General features: G+C 43.7%; 1 protein-coding gene across 2 annotated transcripts; it reads right to left on the bottom strand.

The window, feature by feature from the left end:
- Positions 1-7,188: 7,188 nt before the first annotated feature.
- On the bottom strand, positions 7,189-16,050 carry bmp4 (bone morphogenetic protein 4). 2 transcript variants are annotated; one of them, XM_061743408.1, is made up of 4 exons: positions 15,802-16,050; positions 12,033-12,155; positions 10,927-11,291; positions 7,190-8,697 (listed from the first exon to the last, which is right to left on the bottom strand). In XM_061743408.1, exons 2-4 carry the CDS (start codon positions 12,137-12,139, stop codon positions 7,844-7,846), a joined length of 1,326 nt encoding a protein of 441 aa, XP_061599392.1. In that variant the 5' UTR covers positions 12,140-12,155; positions 15,802-16,050; the 3' UTR covers positions 7,190-7,843. The 2 variants fall into 2 exon arrangements, with proteins under 2 accessions (XP_061599393.1, XP_061599392.1); XM_061743409.1 differs by lacking the exon at positions 15,802-16,050 and having other exon boundaries at positions 7,189-8,697; positions 12,033-12,151.
- Positions 16,051-18,215: the final 2,165 nt, after the last annotated feature.

Here is an 18,215-nt window from a genome sequence, read left to right as displayed (position 1 = left end):
TTGTTGTGGTCTGCAAAACCTTTAGTTCAGCACGGAATTGGTTCAACTCTCTTTGAACTTGACTGAAGTCGTAATCTAAAAAGTTTCAATATAATTCACCAGTTGTCATGATCTAAGGTTTCTTTTTAGTTGTGTTGGTTTTCTTGTTCTCTTTGTTTGGCCTGTTACCTCCATCCCTGTCTTCCTCCATCTCCTGTTATCCTCTCCGATTATTGTCACCTGTGTCTCGTTGTATTCTCTGGTTGTCTCACCTGTGTCTGTATCGTCCTGCCTTTTCTCCCTTCCCTGCTGCTCCATCATCCTTCAAGGTCTGCTATAAGTAAAATACGAGATGACTTTTGTTCTTTGTGAGCTGTATAATCCATCTGTTCATTTATTTGTTCGTTTGTTTGTTCGTTTATTCATGCATTCATCCATTTTCCAACAATCTGAGCAGCAGCTTTTCCCCAGCCAATTGCTTGTCCCAACAGAGATTTCAAAATCAGCTGCAAGATAATAATCTATCCAGAGAGTTAAGATCTGTCTGAAAGCTTTTTTCCTGGAGGACCTTTTCTGAAACATTCCCTTAGTGAGCGAGTGGTGGTCTGGCCTCTGCCCATGGGCTCCAGTTTGGGACAGCTGGAATGAGCTCCATGGAGTCACCATACATATGAATTTGTTGCATAAATCCACTGCTTTGTGTAGAAGGCAACAGTCCAAGGAAAATGACTTGGATGTCAGATTCCCAGCTTCTAAAATTGGCTTGTGCGATATAAGTTCCCAGATCAGCTGTAGTGAATCCCCTTCTTTAAACATAATGTTTATCATGTTGTTATTATGTCATGTGTTGGCAATGCTAGCAGTCGGCATATGTCATTATGTTAGACTGGTTTGTTCTCAGTACCTTTGTTAAGTTTTAGATTACCGTATGGGAATATAGTTTTACACGTGTTCAGTCAACCAAAACTCTTCTCATAGTTGCTCACAAATCCCCATCTCATTGGTCACTGTCAAATCAAAGTAGTCCTGGTCCAAAAAATGTTTGAAGTAGCGAGATTGTTGTGTGGCATTTATAAAGACTATTTTAGTTTTTAGCGCTTTCAATGTGCTTCACGTTTGACCGCTAAAGGTTCTGCTTGTGGCTCTAGAAAAAGCTTTGAAAGGGTGATGTGTCACCAGGATGTTACCAATTGTAGCGTCATACAAACACGAAACAGGAACATGTTACCAATCTTACATACGTTGGGAACGTACACACACGTCCACGTAAGATCAAACGTTCCATCTTCTTTGCGTTTAGTTTGCAAATGACTAATTCTTGCACAACCCTTTCCAGTGGTCCCCTTTCACTGCAAGGTCTTGATAACCTTTGGGGCTTTTGTTAGTTCAGAGCAGAACCAGACCGCCACTTCAAAACACACACACACACACACACACACACATACGTGCACACATCACAAATATTCCACCCCCATCGTTCCTATGTGGCTGACACATCAAAGGCCAGTGTCCGAGGAGGGAAGTTAGGGAAGGTCTGGGGAATCATGGGAGACAAAGGAAGCGATTAAGAGATAAGGATCAGTCTGAGATATGACATTTCATCCTGGGCAGATCCGGTAGACACACTCCATTCAAGGAGGAGTATATGGCAGCTGAAGGGCGGAGGGAGAGAATGAGGAGGGAAGAAGGTGCAGGGTCTCGTGCTTCCGGCACTCCTTGCAGCCTTCCATAGTCATAGTTTCTGAACACAGAAAAAGGGTCTGCAAAATGTCCTTAATTAGGTTTGCATCCTTTCAACCTCACCCAAATCCCCCACTTCAAAAAAGAAAAATGGTGAAGGTAGAACAACTTCAAAGGGGAAACATCCTCGAGAGCAACTCCCCTAACAAGTCCACGACAAGCAGGTGTCAACAGGAACAAAAACTTCAGCTGCTGTTTTTCTGCCCGATTGTAGATTTCCCTCCGTATCGGTGCAAGAGCGCCCAAGGTTGCACATTTGGTTTGCTCTTAAATAGTATTTAGAAACACAAAAGGGATGAATGCGGGGGAAAAAACCCGTCCTCATTGTGGTCCTAATTGCCTCACGGTCACGTTACATCTCAGGTTACACGTTGTTGCTTTCAAACTGTGGCCCGCAAGCCCAAAGCACAATTCACCTGCCTCTCAGAACGCCGCACAAAGGGTCAGCGTATGAACACAGAGGCAGTCTGTTAGCAAATAAACACTGAGCTCCAACTCCAGACTTACACCAGCCAAACACCCATCCTCTTTTCAGATATCCATGCAAGTGAATGGGAGACACTGTATGTGGCCCAAAAAGGCACCTGTAACTAAACAATGAGCTGTTGCCAGATGACACCAAACCATACATCATCTATTGTCGTGCTGAAAGGACAATTAGAGATCCATGGGGGGGAGAGGCAGCAGATGTACTGTGTAGAAACAGGTCTGTGTAATTACTGGAGGCCTGTTGCATTTTCTCCGTTTGGCAGAGGTTTCTGCTCGTTACATGAGTTAAGTGATTATGAACAAAGAGCTTTTGTTCTCTACGTTTCATGTGCTTTTATGTGGATGTCCAAATAATGTATTGCAAGAATGGTAAATGTCTGACAAATGAATGAATATTAGATTAAAAGCACATTATGACAGCAGCTATTTAATTCAAATTTTGCTCAGTTGTCTCTATTTTCAGATGACAAACGTAATGTAATTATGAAGCCCAACTTATACGGTCTTAAGTGCTACATGAAAAGAATGTGCTTGTTTAGGTTCGTAATAAATCTAAATTAATTGTTCAAATCCAAGTTTTGTCGCACGTGGTTGATTCTAACCTTTTTACATCCTTATTAAGGGTGAATAAGAGTCTTTGTTTCCACTAGGAAGCATGTGATGAAAGTGATGCTTTATAGAAGAGTTAAATGAAGATGAGGATGAAAAGCGCTCTGAGAGTTATGCTGCAGGCCCGGCCAGCACACCTGTTCGCTGGGAGATGCGAGGCAGGAGCTCTAAATACAGGCCAGAGGAGCGTCGGGGGGCCAGCCATCTTTTCATTAGCCGTATCTAATGAAACTGCACAAGGCCCGAGGAAGAAAGGCCTACCGCGGGGACACCCTGCCCTGCCCGAAATTACACCAGAGACTCGCCCACAAAAGAAGCATTCCGTCCACACAGCGACACTGGCACTTGACACCAAATTTTAAGCCCGCAGGTCGTTTTCTTCGACAAGTGGAAATTTCCACTGCGGTCCCTTCCCAGGCAGGGAGGCTGTGTGAAAGAAACAAGGGTTTTTTTTTTTTTTTTTAAATCACACACGCTCACACTTTTCACCCCCCTGACCCACCGCTCTTGCGCGCCCTTGTTTGGGGAACAGTTGTCAAGATGGAAATATCTGATACTCTTTCTAATCACGCAGGCCGCAATTACTGTTATTAAGCTTTCTTTGAGACGGCGTCATTGTTTTTCTTGTAACACCTCTCGCAGACACCAAAGACTTTAGCAGCGTGAGTTGAGCGGGCAACTGCAAATTTGTGAGCGTGGGCATGTACTTAAGTGTGCGCGAGAGGGTGCACGCCCTTACACCCACATGCAAACGGCGCATGTTAAAAGAAGCCGAAAAAGAAGGTGAGAATGCCCAAACACACCTGTCACTCAGAATTACAGTGTTTTCTGGGTCTCGTCTTTTGCCTGCTAACCCCTCATTTGCTGCAATTATCAGACATTTGGATTATTAATGAATGTGTCACCTGTTTTTATTCTTTTTTTTAAATCCATAGATTGTGGTTTCTGCTCTTGAGCATGAGCAGAGTTGGTGTGTGAATCTGGTTTCAGCGTAAACTCAACTAATCGAGGTGTCACCTGTGTCTGAACCCAGAGGACCTTTCCCCTTCTGTCAGCCGTTGCTAGCGACACTGTACGCGGCTTGTGTGTGTGTGTGCATGTGTGTGTGTGTTCGCCTGCCCGGGTTGGTATCGGTGACCCCGAGGTCAGACTATTCCGTCGATGACAGGCTTATTCCCTTAAATGCAGCGTGGAGCGCCTCGGCTGCCATGTGCCGGTGCAGAGGTGTGCGTGATGAGTGGAGATGAGTCACAGACGGGGGTGAGAGCGGGTGCCACGCAGATAACCCCTACAGATGGACAGCGAGAAGGATCTAAGGTTTCAAATGTGTGTGTGTGTGTGTGCTGTTGTGCAACTCAACTAATATATGCTGAAAAAAAAGTGTATGCACAAAAACAAATGCGTGTGCATGGCTGTCCTTGTGTGGACGTATGAGGACAAGAGCAGCACTGACGTGAGCTCTCATCACACACGGGGCATAATCAAATGCTCTCCAGCCTGGAACTGTAGCACGGCAGAGCGTAACCCAACGATATCTGCACCATAACCACGTGATTTTGTTCAATAAAGCATCGCTGCTTTTTGAAAACGTCCACCTCCCAGTTCCTCAATAAAATGTAAGAGTGTTCTTTGCGGTATTTAAAAAAAAAAAAGAAAGATATTTGAAAAATTCCAGCACAGCGTGTGTCTTCAGAGACAATGCTCCATTTACTCGAAGCGCTCCAGAGACCCAGCTGAATGGTTTTCCTTGGACATTTTTGGTAACTCAAAACTTTGGCAGCCAACACACTTGTGCATTACTATCATTGTCTGGATCTGTGGTGAAGGCCTTGGATAATAAATCTGTCTGGATGCTCTGCTAAACTCCCGCTTCGGGCTTCTTTGATCTTTGTCGTTGTTGTTGTTGTTTTAAAATTAGCTCAACAGGTGCATCGTCATTTTACATCATTTTAATTTTAAAATGACCGTCTTTAGATTTTGAACCGTTGGGTCGGACAATGAAGTGCGAAACGATGGAAATGTCTGTTCGTAATGCAACAAATGCCATTCACTCGCTCTCTTCCCCGATATTGTTAAACCCTTAAATAAGGTGAAATACAGTAAAATTGGATGGGGGTGGAGAAGAGTGGGTCAGTCATTTACACATGACTCAGTTCAAAGAATTAAAGGCGTTGCTGGTATTTTCTGACATGACGTGTTATTCACCGAAGATTGGTCAGCCAGCTGGCAACACAGCACGCAAAATGAGTCAGGACTCATTAAGCCGTAAATTGTAAAATACTTGAAGCCACAACAGAATACTTAGAGATTTTTTTTTGTTTTTTTTTCTTAATCTGTCAGATATTTTAGGCTGAGGTATTACTACACACCAGGGCCAACAGAGAGAGCATTACACATCACTGGTGAATTGTTGAAGGAGCGTGGCTGTATTATTAAATTCTAAACACTACTTTTGCCAAAAAAAAAAAAGCTTCCCTAGCTCTCGTGGAACATAACAACCCATATTTCCCTCCGTATATTTCCTGTGTTTTCTACTGGAGGTGGTTTTTAAACAACACATGTCACATGACTTACCTGGAAGGAAGTTTACAGGCCCACATGGACACACTTACATTCAAATCTCTAACATCTTGTCACTCGTAGAAGTAAAGTGATTGAGGTATAGTGCTCCCACTAAAACGAGGCCAAGCACGTAAGGCCCACCCTCCTTTTGTTCCCACTGGGAGGGGTACCGCCTGCAAACACTCGGCTGGGGCTTTTACGATGGAGGGTCCAAATAAAAAGCTTTTTTGAAGACTTCACCCCGTCACTTAGTCAAGCAGTGTCAATAGACCCGCTGCATAATGACTCACCTGTAATTGCGTGAGAACAGGAGGCTTGAGTGGGACATCTCATAGGAATGACAAAGCCCTGGACCTGTTTATAAGACCCATTATGTAACGGACCCCCCACCCCCCTCTTAAAGCTCACACATACTTGGGTTTATCGATTTTTCCTGAAGTTTTTGAGAACATTTTAAAAATCTCACTGCACTTTGAGGCCGTGAGCAATGACCAGATTCCTTTCTCCTAAACATGAATGTTGAGGAACCGGATGGCGGTAAACTAAACGGCCGACTCACAGGGTGTGTGGAGCTTATATAAATGTCCCTCTCTGGCTTTTTAATAAACATGCATCTTCTTTTGTGTAGGGGGGAGTGGGATAATGACTGGGCAGGACAATTACCATAAATAGCTGATGCTATCTCAACTTTAGGGGGAGATCAGTTGAAATGTAGTAATTGCGCTGTCAAAGCTGGTGGACGGAAGAAAAAAAAAACAAAAAAAAAACTTCTTGCCGGACACACAAATACACAAGTAACTCCCGGCCTTCTCCTTGTCTGCCTTCAGCCACTTCAAAATGAAATTCTTCTGTCTTCCCCTCGTTTCGGAGCCACCCCTTTTTGATGCTGATATGCAGGCATCAAAGAGAGGCCCCGGGGCCATTAGAGCGCCTGAGGGCCTGCTCATGCTCCAGTAGGAAAAACCAACAAACTCGTCTGGCTTTTCGTTATATGACATGCAATTAATGTCAAGCCTAATTTATTTGATACCACTGACAAGGTAGTATATATGTTTGTTTTGATGTTTTCTCTAGAAATCTGTCGTTGAGCGAAACAACCAAACGTTATATTAGATTAGAATAATACGTTAAAAACTCATAATGCAAAGAGGCGAATTCCTCCAGCAGTTCAAAGGAGTCGCTCACTCTAGACATTATCACATAATTTGGGCCAGCCGTCAGCTTGTAAATAAGTGATGTAGAAGCCTTTTGTGTGATGGGGCACAGGTTGGAGACAGGCATCTTTGCTCTGCTGGCATGAGCCGCCGGAGACAAAGGCAGGAGACAGAACGTCTAACCTTTGATTCTTCTGAGGACTCGGCCGCCTCGTACCAGGGCAGGATGCATCGGCCGCAATCATGGCCCCGATGCGGGGGACGTCAGGAACAATAGGATCACCCTCACACAGCCGGGCTGAACAACAAACCCAGACTGCAATTGGATTAGCGAAGTATCCAACCACCGCATGTCAGCCTAATTGTCCGAAAAGTGACATTTGAGAACAATAAGGTCCTTTTTAACACAAATGACTCGCAGCTTTGAAATGGCAAAACCAATTCTGCCAAAGCTTCTGTTGCCAAAAACTATTAAAAGTTAGTGAGATACCACTTAATAAACCAAACATCCTTTTATATTATCAAGATTTTCTCAGCTCTTTTCTTTCTTTTTAGGAAAACCAGATTTGAGCATTTGAAATAAAGTTTAATGTAATTCTAGCGATCTTTAAATCCAATGCATATGGAGAAAGCAAGTGATTTAGTGTAACTTTTTTTTTATTTTTATAGTTCCTTGTTGTCGTTAGTTATTACAGATATCTTACAATGAGGTAAAATTGAGTTTCTTTTAAGGGTTTTACTAATGTAACCAGATCGATTTTTTTTTTCAAATTAAACCCAATCCACATTTTTAAAAACTGATTCTTGAAGAAACAGCGTGGAAATAAATCAACGCGGTGCTCCGATTTCTTGCAAAAACACAACAGCTGCATTGTGGGACTTGACTAAATGTGTTTTCGGAAGCAGTTCAACATTTTTATTTATCTTTTTTTTTCCTGTATATAATATGAAAGCAATAAATATTACCAGTAAATAAACTTTACTTTTAAAAGGGTTTTTACTATTTTCTCAATAAAAAACTTATACAATCTAATGTACATTATGAAAAGTTGTACAGCTTTTTTTTTTTAAAATAAGGACTCAATTTATTTTTTAATATGTAGATATAAATATATATATTTTGTCAAAATATATGATCATATTGTCAAAGAAACAAAAAAAAAAGTGAGACAAACATACACCTCATAAAAGTTATAAATAAGGGTCCAAGTGAACATTTTTGGGAGTAAAGACTGATTTTTTTTTTTCAGCGTCCGTGGTGCTTCTTCTCAAGTGGCCCGTCCATGTCTGAGTTTGAGGAAGTCTGTGTGTTAGCGGCAGCCGCAGCCCTCCACTACCATTTCTTGGTAGTTTTTTAGGACCACCTTGTCGTGTTCGTCCAGGTAGAGCATGGAGATGGCGCTGAGCTCTGTTGGTACGCAGCAGGCCTTGGGAATGTTGTTGTTCACAGAGTTCACCAGTGTCTGCACAATGGCGTGGTTGGTTGAGTTCAGGTGATCCGCCAGAGGAAAGGGGCATTCCCCGTGGCAGTAATAGGCCTGGTAGCCCGGGGGCGCCACTATCCAGTCATTCCAGCCCACGTCGCTGAAGTCCACGTACAGCGCGTGGCGCCGGCAGTTGCGGTTGCGCTTACGGCCCCGTTGTTTGGGGCTGCGCTTGGTCCGGCGGGTCAGCGGGTGACCCTTCCCGTCGTGGCCGAAGGTCACCAGCAGAGGGCGCACCTGCTCCCAGTCCTCGCCGGGCTCTTGGTGCAGCGAGCGGCTGACGCGGACGTGCTTGTGCTGGCGCTGCGGCGTCTGGTCGAGGTGCAGGACCTCCACGGCCAGTCCATAGTTAGGGAGGCGCTCGCGAGTCCAGCGCAGCACAGCGGGGCTGACGTCGAAGCTCTCCCAGCGCGAGGCGTTGTGCCGCACGAGCCGCGTGTCCAGGAGCTGCGTGATGAGCTGCCCGGGCCGCGGGGCTTTTAGCACCTCGTATACGTTTATCCGATGAAGCCCCTGGTCACCTGAGAGGGTGTCGGCGACGGCCTCGTCGATCTGGTGACGGTAGAGCCTCAGTTCGGCCGACGACAGCAGCTCATCCTCTGGAATGCTGCTAAGGTTGAACAGGAAGTGAAGAGGGATGGATTCTCCATCTTCCAGTTCGTGCATCCTCTCCATGTGCTCTGAAAATGAGCCAGAGGAAAAGTGTGGGATGTTTGCTCAAAGGCACAATTCCATAAAGGTCAGAATATATAAAAATGAATAAAAAGAAACCTTGCTAAGTTGTTTCAGATGTGCATCTTACACAGTTGTCTTATACAGTTTCCACTCTTTGCTCTTCAAAGTCCTGACACTTGAATTTTATCCAACGTCATTTGTCGTTGCTTATTATTGACACTAAATAATGCACAGGCAGACTTTTTTAAAGGCCTCTGGGGAAATCAAGAATATAAATACATATCATCAATACTTCCTTATCTATCTTTAAGGATTACCCTGCCCTTCTCTGTGTCTTTCTCTGAGCACTTTGCTGAAACATGCATGACAAGGAGGGTGGTGATTAACGTACCACAACTACAGTATAAACACAGTGGAGGCTCCCTGTTCCACGCACAGTCTGCAGATTTCTGGCAAGATCACCATTGTTGGGGAAAGGAATGTTGTGTCTACTATTTTCCTGCTCAATCCACCCCTGTTATTTCACACCCAGGCCCTAATCTCACCCAGGTGGTTCTCATTATTAAAACCCGCTGTGTTTTTGATTAGCTCTGCAGTTTGTTCACTTAAGAGATTTATCAATTTCATCATGAATAATCATTACGGAGTCAGACGATACAGTAGAATTACATCTATCTGAGGCCCGTGGGGAAAGGAGGTATTGCGTGGGAATGTAGCATATTCACAACCAGAGATTATTCAAAGTTTCACGAGTGCACACACACACTCCTCCTATCCTGTCTGCCCTGTAGTTTAATTGACAGTCATCTGAAATCTCTCCCTGTTACACCCAGTAAATAAAAACCGCCAGCTGAAATTGGGATGAACAGCTTCCCTTTCCTGTAAACACTTCTCCTTAACTGACTATCCATCTGGAGCAGACTGTAGTACACCTCTTGTGTTTTGGAGGGATGACTCCACTGAGTCATACTATCATACAATGCCATGCAGCACTCCCCCTCAGAAGGGCTTCAAAGTGTATTATTAACATAGTTCAGCCGAGGAGAAAAGGAGGGTAAACGCTTGCAAAGAGGAGCGCAAACCCACACGTGAGCTCACGTGTGCATGCACACATTGCATCACAGGAAGACGCCCCTCCTTCATCGGCGATGTTCTTTTTTTTTCATAACTAGTTTTCCGTACGTTGGAGTTAGCGTAGGCTGGCATGCGCTACCTCTATCAGCATGTTTGACAAGCCACATTAAGGTTGATTTATTTCTCATTCACCACTCCTCCCGAGGGCAGACACATTCTGCAGCCTTTCCTACGCATTCTCAGTCTATCATGTCACGTGATCAATTCTCATTTATGGACTCTGCTTCTTACTGCCGACAGTTTACCATCTACCAGACATGTCTGTGCATATCTTTGTGAATTCTACTTATATCTAACCATCATTTAGACTGGACTTTTACTCCAAACCTCATTAAAAACGCCTGCAGTTGCAGCTAAAACTAAGCAGTCGCAATAAACTGGGACTTTTTCTACCATTCCCGTCTTTCCACCACAGCAGTTTCTGAGACTTGATTTTTTTTTCCATCTCTCCGGAGAGCTGCAGTGTCTTCTCTCAGCACCCACATTGTTGGCAGTAGGGGCTTTATTTAGAAGGCTGCAGAGTAGCATTAAAGATAATTGCACAGTGAGAAAGGTCTTTTCTTAAAGAGCCTTCCATATAAACTGGAGACATAAGAGAGGAGCGCACTACAATTCCAGGCCCAGAACGGGCTTTTTTAAACCATGTTCTGTTGGGTGGGGTGAGAAGTGTAAGTCAGTAATATTTAGGTATGCTTTTCCTCCAAGCTACTAACCAAACATGCAGAGCTTTGTCAAATTAGGCTCTTGAGAACTTGTCTAGCAAAATTTTTTTGCCCTTCTGTAGTCAGTGTTTGGTGACCGCATCCTTACATTCTTTGGTCATGGAGAGCTGGGTGGAGCACCATTTCAATAATGTTTCAAGGGGATGTAGAAAATGTTGTTTTTTCTTTTTTTTCTTTTTTTTCTCCCACCCTGAATATTTAACAATCCGCGACCATGCTAATGCTCTCCTAAATTGTTGGAATGTCAGTCAAAAGCGACCTTTAGGGGCAATTGTGATGTTTTTCATTGTTTAAATTGCATTTATCATCTTTCCTCCTGTTCACAGTGACACTGCCTGATGAAAAAGTGTTGCAAATATCCTCCCGTTTTTCTCTTACCTTCATGGTGGAAGCCCCTCACAGTGTTGGCCCGGCTGGCCGACCTCTCCGGGTACTCGAAGGCGATGTCATGCGCTCCGACCTCCTCGGCCTCCCCCGACTGCAGCCGGTAGAGGTCCAGCAGATAGCGGGGCACGGTGGCCGAGCGGCTGGGCCGCGGTCTTCTTTTGAGGCCAAACATGTGCAGCAGCGTGGCCTCAAAGTCCCGCAAAAGTTCATGGCTCTGAGCGGTCGAACGACCCTGCAGGCCAGGTACTTTCTTCTTCCCTTCTTCAGGTATCAGACTAGCATGGTTGCTCTCTCCCAGCAGGACTTGGCATATTAAAATGACCATCAGCATTCGATTACCAGGAATCATGATGTCTCTGGTGGGGGCGGCAGATGAAACAGGGAGATAAAAGATTAAGAACATTCTGAGCCGAGCAGGGGGTTGGAACAAAAAAAAGGACAAGCAAGACACAGAGGCAAACCCAAATACTGTATTTTCTCTCTCTACAGTTTTGAAAATACAAGGTTTAAACAACTCAAAGCAGCATCTTCGTCTTCTTTTTTTAACAATTCCCACCAAGCCACCCGGGACAAACTAACTACCGTCAATGATCCGGCCCGTCTTGTTTACAGTAAAGCATTCCCTGATCAGATAGGCCACTTGCTGTTTATCTTTTGCGACATCCTCCAAAGGTACTGTAAACAGCTGGTTGCAGAACCCAACTTTTTTAATGCGATCTGAGGGCCATTCCTCCCCACTCCACCCCTTCCCCTTGTCTCCTCCACTATGATTAGACAAATAAAAGAGCCAGCCCCGAGGTCGGAGCAAATTCTTAACTCAATAAGGCGCCATTGTCCCTCACAGTCTGCCCCAACAAGCCATGGGACAAACCTGAGACTTTCTACAACACATTTAAAAGAAAAAGGGCTCTGCCTCATGCATGCGCCTCGACCAACACCCCTTTGCAGACCTGCGGTTCAAGTCTGGACAAATGCCACGTAAATGAGTGATTCAGTGGACGGAGGAAAAGAAGAGTAGGGGTGGGGGGGATTCAGGAGTCAAGATGCGGCAACATGTCACATGCAACAAATTGAAGTGCCATGGTCCACTTACTTACCGACAGAAAATAGAGCATGGGAAAACAGTCCATGTTTGTTGGGAGCAGGCAATGGACACGTTCTTCCAGGAAATGCTAGGTGGTGTTGGGAGGCTGCAGGAGAACATTGGAGTCACCCTGTTCCTGAAAGATACGGTCAAAAACATGGGGAAACTATAAACGGTTGCGGCTGCAAACACTTGAGGTCGTTACATGGTATTTACTTAAAGCCTGACAGACGAGAATGTGTGTATACCTTTCTGTGTGTGTGTGTGTGTGTGTGTGTGTGTGTGTGTGTGTGTGTAGGTGGGGGGGTAAGAGACGGACCCGGTGTCTCTTTAAGGCTTATCATTTCGGCTTCTGGGTTAGCTAGCTATTTGCTGTAACTGGAATGTATGAAGGTATGTGCGGCAACAGAGACAGCAGATCACCAGCGCTTCAGACTCACCTCAGATAAAACACATCTACGCTCAAATTTACCCAAAACCCAGTCTAATATTTGTCCCTATGCGCAAGCTAAAAAAAAAAAAAAAAAAGAACACGCAAATTCAACAAAAAAAAACAACAACCTGAAATTAAATCATTTTGATCATGACTGGCAATATCATTTTTGAACACAAAATGAGGCTGTGAGCATGGAAACAACTGTCTCCATGTGAACCCACAGAGCTTTTCCTCTCTCATCAACTGAGATCACCAATTTCAGATATCAGCCTAAATAGATTTGTCCCAAAAGTGCCTCCTTTTTGCAGTGCTGTCCCGCTGGAGGGTTCACACAAGCTGCAGTGCTGCTGATTACAGGCCTTTTACACTTCCCTGTTATCAGTAGTACAGTCTTAAATTCAGGATGATGTCTATATGTGTGTGTATATACCTATATATATATATATATATATATATATATAGGTATATATATATATATATATATATATATATATATATATATATATATATATACATACATATGCATACACACACAGAGACATAGGGTATTTTTGGCTCACTAATTTGATGAAACCACCGCATCGAGGATATTTTATTGAAATGTGCTCCGCAGGGCGATTTAAAACAAGCTAGTAATAGAAAGACTATTTGCAGCTTTAATAGTCATCTTTCCTCGGCCAAGTTTAACAAGCACACCCAGAAGGTTCTAATGATTGAACTTTTCCATGTCATTTGAAGTGTTAAATGCTGCTGAATCACACTAATAAAATTACTAAGTTTCGTAGTGACCACAACAACAGCTCCATGGAGCAGACGGGCCAGCTGAAGAGGGTTGAGACTTGTTCTACTGGAGAGCCCTCAGGAATTACCAAACAGAGAAGCTGGATATTTCCAAGGACGCCGTGTGTGTGTAAAATGTACGGCGTGTGTTTTACAGTGTGTGAGCATGGGCTGGTTGCTATCTGCGTGATTATCTCAGCCCCTGCATGGCCCACTGTACATGCAATCAAGGATCTCTTTCCTAACAGCATTTGAGTTTGACCTCAGTCTGACCCCGCTTTCTCGGTCATGACACTGGATCCAGTGTGTGTGTGTGGGTGTGTGTGTGTGTTTTTTTTTTAAAAAGGCCAAGGTGCACCGGGTGCGTGCGTGCATTAAACGGGCGCATCAGTGTGCATGTCTGCACACACGCACGGGCCACCACTCGCATATTCGTGAGAACTGTGGCAAAGAGCGAGAGGAGGGTTCAGAACACGATCAGCTCTATTACCCATGGGGTGCGGGGATAAACGTGTGTGTGTGCGAGCGAGTGTGTGTCTGAGCCAGTGTGTGTGTGTGCACATCTCTGACAACAAACGTTCATTGTACAGAGAGGGCCTCTCCCATGATTACAGGGATTCATAGCACTCAAAAACACTGACCAAACAGAACATCTTGTAACTGTAACCAGCCACTGACAAAGCTGCAGGCTAAAGCAGACAGACACTCAGAGTGGTGCGAGGATGATGAAAGAAGACGTAAAGCAGACTCGGAGCAAACTCCTGCGTCCACGGTACTGGCCCTCTTTTACCAGTGAAGATAAAATAAAATAAAACTCTCTGAGCTTACACCATTTTTACACTATTTTTTTTTACAGTAATTCAATCAGACACACGTTCAGCGAAAGCAAAAGCAAGAATTCTACTTTTAAAATATTTTAAGCCCCATTGCACTCAGACAAAATTTAAACAAGGCAACAGACGAACGCTTTGTGCAACGACAAATGCAGACCAGGGTGCAATTAGGCCGTAGCAGTCAACTGCCCTTGGCTTTGCTCGATCCCTCTTGGCCTCTCCCTCCCTCTCTCTCTCTCTCTCTGACCAGAGATAATGTGATCAGACTATGCACATGGCTCTTCAGATGTGTTTCCTGAGGAATTTGACAGTGATGGTGGGAGGAAAGATGGGAATGAGAGAGAGAGAGAGGAAGGGAGGGAGGAGGAGGGCAACAGGTTACTTTGAGAACAGAAGTTGGCCTGGTTTTATTGTTTCAGATGACTACAAGAGCTCCGGCGAGACTCAGCCTTTCAAATATCTGTTATTGATCAGCTGCTACATTATGTACAGATCATTGTGGCTCCCCAAACACTGGCCCACTGATTAGGCCACAATGGACAGCTGTTTGAGGAAAATGGGGATGTAAATGCACTTTTTGCTTGTCTGTTAATACATTTTATTGCAGCCTGAAGGGCTTTAAACAATAAAAAAAAAAAGTCAATTTCTCTTTTTTTCCCCCCTGAATAATGCATTCACAGTCAATGAGATCACTGTAAGCAGATTACCAGTCTTGGTGAATGTTTTTGAAAGACAAGAAGAAGTCTGATGTAAAATGATGAGTGTAACTTTTCTGAGATAAATCCCGTTGATTTTTACCTGAATTGAATGAAAAGAGACACACATTTTAGCAAATGCTCTCAGAGATCCACAGGAGTTCCTTTAATCGTTTCTGCTGTCTCTCATTCAACTTCATCAATTAAGTTTAACTTTGAAATCACCTGCAAGTGAAGCAAGTGAAGCAAGTGTGGCACGTGGCTTCTGGTATTACAATATTGTTATTTCATCATAAAGCTCATGTAAGTCTGTGACTCAATTCCAGTGTTATGATTTGGTCAAGTTTCTGCAGACATCATCGCAAAAGAACAGAAACATGCACAACAAACTGGCGGTTAGGAATCATTACTGAACCCTAATAGGCTTAAGTATGATTTAACTATGACTTAACTATGATTTAAGAAGAGTTAACTAAAAGCAAAAAATGCAATGAAATATTGTCTTTGTTTTTTCTGTTTTTTTTTGTCTGGGTTTTTGTTTTCTGCCGTTGTGAGCAGATTTCTGTTAGGGGCTCTGTCATCTCCAGCATTCATATTCAGGAGTCAGACCCAGGTGTGGAAGATTGTCATTGCAAATATTTCAATTGTCCCGAAGGAAAAACGCAGAGGAAAGGAGAAATGGGACGCTCTGTTTGGAAATGACCTCACTATCTTGTTATTGCACAAGTCTCGGGCACAAAAAAGCTCACGACCACAGGGCTGTAGCGCTTTTATTCCAGCACAAAAACCTCTATGAACAAGTAACGCATCAAATAAAATAGTCATGCCTCTCTAAAGGGATCCGTGGGAATTTAAATCACTTCGGCACAGGCCTATATGATTTTTTTTTTCCAAAGTGTTTGTAAAGTCTGAGAAAACGGACAGAAACACCAAACCACCAAACCTTTTAAGTGACTAAACGTCAGTTATGTCATTGTGTTTTATAATAAGCTGTAGCGTGTGCAATAGGCGTGGATGTGTCAGCGGACGAGCGCTTACCATCAGTAGATGTACAGGTATCCTCGAATGTAAAATAAAAAAAAAAATGAAGATGGAAAGCGGTCCAGGCGTTACGCCGAAAAAAAGTGTGTGTGGGGGGGGAGAAAAAAGACCGAAATGAGCCTTAAAGTAGAGGTGGGGTGTCTTGTTGGCTCATTAATCCTTCAGTGACACCTCTACGCGGATAGAGCGCAGAGGAGCGGCTGCTGGAGTTTCTTATCCTCTCCGGAGCGTCAGTGAGGACGGGCGGACTCTGCAAATGATCTCTCATCTACGCTCCACAGCCGTTTTTATGTGTCCGCCCAATTTGCGCTGCCTCCTCCTTCCCCTTCTCCGTCTCAGTCCGACCCCCACCTCCCTCATATTTCTCACACCTTGGATAACCTCCTTTTTCTGCCTTCTTTCACTCTAAACCCAGAAAGCTCACTAAACGCGCTTCTTTTTTTTCTCTCTCTCTCTTTTCAAATCAAATGTCAATAAGCTCTATAATGAACGAAAAGAGACAGGAAAGTGCAGGTTTCAAGGTGATATCTTAGAAATGAACAGCCCACATGTTGCAGCTGCATGGAACAGAATTGTAGAGAATAAGAGAGGTGTTCCGCCCGGTGGGGTTATTAGATATCTAAATTCAGAACTAAAACTCAAAGAGCAAAAATCTAAGTAAATGAAGTAAATCTGCATTTTTTTTATTTAGCCAGCTACTTTTTGTGTACGTGTGTGTGCGCGTGTGCATGAGTGTGTGTGTGTGTGTGTGTGTGTGTGTGTGTGTGTGTGTGTGTGTGTGTGTGTGTGTGTGTGTGTGTGTGTGTGTGTGTGTGTGTGTGTGTGTGTGTGTGTGTGTGTGTGTGTGTGTGTGTGTTTTAGAGAGAGATAAAATGCTGTTAAGGGTGGGAGAATTATTCCCATGTATTATTTATGTTTGTTTGATCAGAGATGTTTCCCAGAATCTATGTTGGAAAGATTTTTTTTATTCATTCATTTGACTCAGAGCTGAAGTTGTGCAACAATGATTCAATTGATTTAAGTGCATTTTTGAGCCGTTATTCAAAAAGAACAGTATATTATTGATTTGTATTTATTTACTGTATTGTGTGTGTGTGTGTGTGTGTGTGTGTGTGTGTGTGTGTGTGTGTGTGTGTGTGTGTGTGTGTGTGTGTGTGTGTGTGTGTGTGTGTGTGTGTGTGTGTAGGCGCACATGTGTGTAAGCAGTGGGGGTGTAAGTTATCTACTATTTGAATTACGCTTTCAGTACTAGACACAGGTCTAGATGTGATCAAATTTGTGGGCCCTTAATGTCATTTTCATTTCTGTAAAAAAAAATGTTTGAGAGATTGCACCAATTCTGGCCTTTCACTCCACTTTCTTTTTTTGACCCGAAGAAGTCAGCTTTCCTGCCTGCATGTGTTTTGTGCAGGCAAAGAGACTTAAAGGTAGGGTAAGTGATTTTTTTTTAAAAAGATGTCAAATCTATTGATATTTGAAACAAAGCATCAACAAAACACAGACTTAGCCCCTCCCCTCCCCCCATACGTCCAGTTCCCCCACCCTCCCTACCCCCCGAGAAAACACTCCCCATCATGAACTCTGCAAACCCTCCTCCAAACTTCACGCATGAGCACAAACCTTCTGCTTATCAGTGGCTGGCTGGAGCAATGTTTCTTATGGTTTGGGGACAGACTGATCTCCCTCCGTTGTTTCCATTTTAAGGAGCCGGGGCTGTGTATGGAAAACCTTTTTTCCTGCTGTGATCATGAGATTGGAACCGCGTGGATGGCGAGGCGATTTTCACTGAACGTGACTAAAAGGAATCTTAGTTAGAAATCACACAGAATCACTTACCCTGCCTTTAAACAAAATGCTGATAACAATTGAACCCCATGTGAAATTCATATTAAACATGAGTAGCTCCTTTATAGTTAGCAGTCAACTCTGTGCAATCGGCCGTATATATCCATCACCAGCTGTCAGGACGTAACAGAGATGTAGTTGTGGAAAACACAATTTAAAACCAACAGGAGGTAAACCGCAATTCTTCAATTCTAACCTTATATTTATTATCATCATTATTATTTCTTTCTTGAGTTGCCCTCCTTGTCGTGCGCAACATTTCTATCACCGTCAATTCACATCACGGTGTGATTCAACCAAAAGCCCATCAACTGATCACTTGTCATTAGGTTCTGATTTGTGTCTCTCTAATGGCGCTTTTACACTAGTACCTACTCTGCCCGACTCGACTCGTTTGGCACTTCTCCACTACGGGTGGAGGCGTGCCGAGTAGATCTTCATTTTATTCAACAGGCAATGGCAGCGCAAAAGTCTGTTTCATGATCCAACTCTGAGGTGCAGATGTTCATAAACCTGGTGGCCGAGGAGAGAATTAAAAAGGGATCTAGATGGGCGATAAGGAACGA

The sequence above is a fragment of the Cololabis saira genome, chromosome 16, assembly GCF_033807715.1.
Source record: "Cololabis saira isolate AMF1-May2022 chromosome 16, fColSai1.1, whole genome shotgun sequence".
Taxonomy (NCBI): Eukaryota; Metazoa; Chordata; class Actinopteri; order Beloniformes; family Belonidae; genus Cololabis; species Cololabis saira.
Note: the sequence above shows the minus strand (reverse complement) of the source record. Positions and strands in the feature narration are given on the sequence as shown.

Excerpts from the sequence above, each read along its gene's own strand:
- bmp4 (XM_061743408.1), bottom strand. The coding sequence starts at position 12,139 with ATGTTCTCCTGCAGCCTCCCAACACCACCTAGCATTTCCTGGAAGAAC. Across the intron at positions 11,292-12,032 it reads CCATGCTCTATTTTCTGTCG|AGACATCATGATTCCTGGTA; the intron begins GTAAGTAAGTGG and ends CGCCCCCACCAG. Across the intron at positions 8,698-10,926 it reads GAGGGGCTTCCACCATGAAG|AGCACATGGAGAGGATGCAC; the intron begins GTAAGAGAAAAA and ends GCTCATTTTCAG.